The sequence below is a fragment of the Penaeus monodon genome, unplaced genomic scaffold (assembly GCF_015228065.2).
Source record: "Penaeus monodon isolate SGIC_2016 unplaced genomic scaffold, NSTDA_Pmon_1 PmonScaffold_256, whole genome shotgun sequence".
Lineage (NCBI taxonomy): Eukaryota > Metazoa > Arthropoda > Malacostraca > Decapoda > Penaeidae > Penaeus > Penaeus monodon.
Window position 1 is genome coordinate 46481 of NW_023655918.1, and position 4737 is coordinate 51217.

A 4737-nucleotide genomic window follows, 5' to 3' on the forward strand; every position below is an offset into this window, starting at 1 on the left:
TGGGAAAGTAGTAAGAAATCCCCAAAATGGGCCCTTGCGATGCCAAGATCTGACAGGGTTGGCGAATTTTTCCAATATAAAACCCAAGAAATGGGTCCCAAGGCCTAGCCCCTAACCCAAAAGCAAAAACTATCCAGATCCAGGGGCACCCACGCGGCACCTTCCACTTCCAGGCAGAGGAGGCTTCCAGCCACGCCCTCAGACACCGCACAGACCAGCGTTTGATGCCACAAGGAGGGGTTTGCGACCCACCACATCCCAAAACCCGCGAAACACGGCCTGCAAAGGGGGGCAACCCCGATGAACGTGCAGTAGAAGGCACCGGCTGCACTCCCGCGTCACGGGAAAATGTACCAGAGGTGAAAAAGGTCCTCTCCCCCGGCCTTTTTAGAATTAAAGGATGATTGTCAATACAAAGGAAGGCGTTTTTTTTTTTTTCGAAGCTCTTTTACTAAATAAAGAAAGAAAACAAGCACATATGAACAAAATTAAAAATTTATGCTAACTCTTGTTAATTACCAGCAATGGTAAAATGATGCTAACATTCAAATTAACTAGCCAAGCTATAAGTTTAATTTACAATTCGAACATTCTGTTGTACTAATAATTGTACTGATAATTACCTAGTGGTGGTAAAATGTTACTCATATTTACAAAAGGAACTACGGTTATGAATCTCATTCTTATTCAACTACTCTGCACTTTTAATAAATACCTGGTTCTTGACTTCACTCTGTTCGGGAACTGTCGTGCTCCCAATCGCCTCCAGTTCTCTTGCCACATTGTCATCTCGTCCCCTAAGGAATCTTAAAGATTTCTCAGCTGCGTCGATTTTCTTCTTCCTCACCAGCCAGTACGGGGACTGCAGAAAAGGGATTTTTGCTTTTCAGAGACGTTATTTTTAGAGAATGTCCAGGTCAACCCTATTAAAATTTTTCACAAATTGTGTTAAGTTAATAGTAAGATTATTCAAGTAATTTCATTTGATATTTACAAGGCCTATCCCTCTCTTTCATAAATTAAAACTCTCTAAATACAGACCTCGGGCACAAGTAGCAGCACAAACGACAAGGGCACGAAAGGAGCAGCGGAAACAGCAGTGGCAGCGTCCCAAGAAAGAAAGTAAGCCAGTAGGTAGGATACCAGCATTCCTACGCAGCCGAATATTTCTGGAAGCACTAAAGCTAATCCCCGAATCCTGGCAGGATACAATTCTGCAATCAACGGATGCAGTACTGTGTAGACTACCGTTGCACTGATCCCCAGTAAGGCTCTGCCGAGGTACAGGAGCCACAGGTAGGGACCGTATGCCTTCAGGAGCCAGAACCCGGCGATGGGAAACATCGCAATGACAAGTAGCCGTCGTGGACCGATATGTTCTGCTACAAATACCGCAGTGGGGAGAAAAGGATCAGATGAACGAGAATCCTAAAAAGAAAAAAAAATTATATATATATATGTGTGTGTTTTGTGTGTGTGTTTTGTGTTTTTTGTGTGTGTGTGTGTGTGTGTGTGTGTGTGTGTGTGTGTGATACCTGCTGTAAAAAAAATAATAATAATACTCTGTACTTAAGATAGAAACCACTACAGCCACACTTCTCTCAGACGTCGAAAACAGATCATTGGGTAGTTACCAAACCAAGCCACGTCATCCTCTGTCACCATGAACTTGCTCGTGTCTTCTAGCTTCGGCAACACCGCGTTCCAGCCAAACATCATGTCCGTAAGGAAATGTGAAGCACTTAGAGCCAGCAGAACTGTTATCTGTGCGGCATTGTAAGGGTAAGTATAGGCTGTAGTGAATGACACAAACAAGATGTATAATTGATTCAAAGATTTATTTAAATGTATGATTGTCGTATTTAGCGTTGTTGAATACAATAAGTTTCCTAGATTATATCACAAAAATGGAATCTCAGTATTTCAATTTGTAAAAACTATATTTTTTTTTCTGAGAAATGAAACTTTTCTTACCTGCCTTAGCGAAAAAGAGGCCTTTTCATTGTTGTTTTCTCTATCTCTGTCCGTATTTTGTAGATCCATTCTGATTGACAGAGACGAAAAATAAACTTTGAAAGGATGCATTTTTTTATTGTTATTACTATTGTTATTTTCATTATTATCATTAACATCATTATTATCATGCATTATCATTATTACCATTATTATTATCATTATCATAAGAGTTGCTGATGTTTTAGAGCAAGGTGCAAATGCATGGTGCAAAATAAAATAAAAAATCAGGATTGTGCCCCATCCTATCTTTGGAAATTTGATACTGTTCAACTAAACTATACTATTGGGTAATTTGTTCCTATAGGATGACAGTCAGCAAGATACATCTTACAAAAAGACAATTAAGTAATGCAGCAAAGCGTTTATTGGTTTCTAAATCACATTTCGAACGTATTCCTACGCCCTGAGTAAAAGTAGTATTCCCAATATTTTAGTTTCGACAGGAAAATTTATGTTTTACGAAACTTTTTTGCGAATGTAGACAGATTCTAGACTATAATATCAAGAAGGGGGAGCAACTGGGGACAATGAACAATATTTGACATTTGAAATAAGTCAGAATGACATATTAAAAACCACTGATTGGGGGGAAGACCATACACACGAGGGCGGCTTGCAGCATCCTGAAGCCCCAAAACTTCAATACTTTGCCTGATGTTTAATTCTTGCAACCGAAACAGGGCGTTTTACAAGAGATTATCGAAATGTTTTCTACCTTACAGTTTTGAAAAAAATATATAGTTTTCCTTATTTTACCTATAAACTCCCTAGAAAACTATAAATCTACTTCAAATATTGGAATGATATTTATGAGAATCAATAATTACAGAATCTTTAAATGAAATGAAAAGAAGCGTTACCCGCTCTATAAGTCATCTTGTCTATTTACACACACAACTACGCTTCGAAGGGGTAAGGCAACTTCCAGATAGTTTCTCTGAATAAAAAAAAACACATTTATTGTTCTTTATATGGAACATAGAAATAATATTTGCTGAAGCCTTGCATCTTATTTTAAAATTTTAAGATCCATGCTCACATTTCGAAATATAAAACACTTTCAATGATCATTGGGTATATCAACAGATCAAGATATACAACCTTTCCATGATAGCTTTACGTTTTTCAGGTTAAATCATCGTGTGAACTTTGAAGATATTAATTGAAGACGGGCGTTTGAGTATTCTTAGTATGTGTCTATGTGAATTTGATTATTGACTTCAAAATCTGTAGGGAAAGTGCATCTAATATATTGGGCCAAAATGGCACAGAAACATTACATACATCTCTCTCTCGCTCTCTCTCTCTCTCTCTCTCCTCCCCTCCCCCTCTCTCTCTCTTATATAATTATATTATATATATATATATATATATCTATATATATAATATTAATATAAATATATATAAATATAATAATATGATGTATACACACACACCACACACCACACCACACACACACACCACACACACACACCACACACACACACACCAACACACTATATATATATATATATATAATATATATATATATATATAAATATATATTACACATATTAAAACGAATTTTGTATCAGGAGACGTACCATGTGATTCGAAACAAAATATAAACTGAGCTTTACTTGAATTATCATAAAATGTATCACGCTCTGACTGATCTTAAGCTGAAGCCCAACAAAATGAGGTTCCAACCGTGTGCGCGTAAACAGCAAACATGTTGAAGGAAATATCAAAGCGCTTGAGATTATGAGGATCACAAAAAAGGCGATGACAGATTTCATAACACAGCTTCATCTGATCAAAATTCAGATACAAAAAAAAAAAAAAAAAAAAAAAAATGCAGAGCTTACCGTGTGATTCGCGAGAGAGAAATGACTTACTTCGATAAAAGACATTCAGTGACTGCAGCATTTAAGTAGTAACAAGGCAATTATTTTTCATGTGTTGATTGTCATGATATCACTCAGTAATGACATCAGGTGTTATGACATGCATATTAGACACATCACCTTTCGTTTCGTTTGTGTCATTTTACTTTATGGAAGTTATTTTTCTTTATTAGTTGATAACCTTTATTTATCTAATTTTTTGTTCCTTTATCTTTTTACTTAGTTACTCGTGTACAGTTGCTTAACCTCAAAAAGAAATAGACAATTACAAAATCAGGAAAAGTCATTGAAGTATGGCAATGCTCAATTCACTAGCCTCGTATTATTGTAGCTTTTGGGAACAATCTTTACTGTCGCAGGGAATTGCCACAAACCTCGTGGAAAAGTAATACGCTTTGGTGTTCAAATCTTCAGGTATCTCGATTCCTGCAATAAGGACTTCAAGATGGAACAATCAAGAATTTTAACTGTATAATCATTAATTCCGGTGAACCAAGAGGGGAGGGAAAGGATATTCATTAATAAAATCCTGTAATTTCGTTCAAATGTCCACGTTGACGATTATTCAGAAGCGATTCTGTAAGTAAAACTAACAGGAATATAACGATCTAAAACAGCCGTCAACTGTTAAGTGGTTTAAAGAGGCTGTTATTAGCAGTACAATTTTCATTGCCTTTCAGTCTAGTCATATTAATTATGTTATTTTTCATTATTTATATTCTTTTGTCAGTATCAGTATCATCATTATCATTACCATTTTTGGGATTCGTACAATCATTAAACATATTGTAGTTTTTTTTTCTGTATTTAAGGAACAAAAATCAATTTTTCTATT

General features: G+C 36.2%; 1 protein-coding gene across 1 annotated transcript; it reads right to left on the minus strand.

The window, feature by feature from the left end:
• Positions 1 to 563: 563 nt before the first annotated feature.
• Positions 564 to 1719, minus strand: LOC119570386 (facilitated trehalose transporter Tret1-like). Its single transcript, XM_037918141.1, has 5 exons — positions 1635 to 1719; positions 1534 to 1561; positions 1042 to 1408; positions 716 to 862; positions 564 to 623 (listed from the first exon to the last, which is right to left on the minus strand). Exons 1-5 carry the CDS (start codon positions 1717 to 1719, stop codon positions 564 to 566), a joined length of 687 nt encoding a protein of 228 aa, XP_037774069.1.
• Positions 1720 to 4737: the final 3018 nt, after the last annotated feature.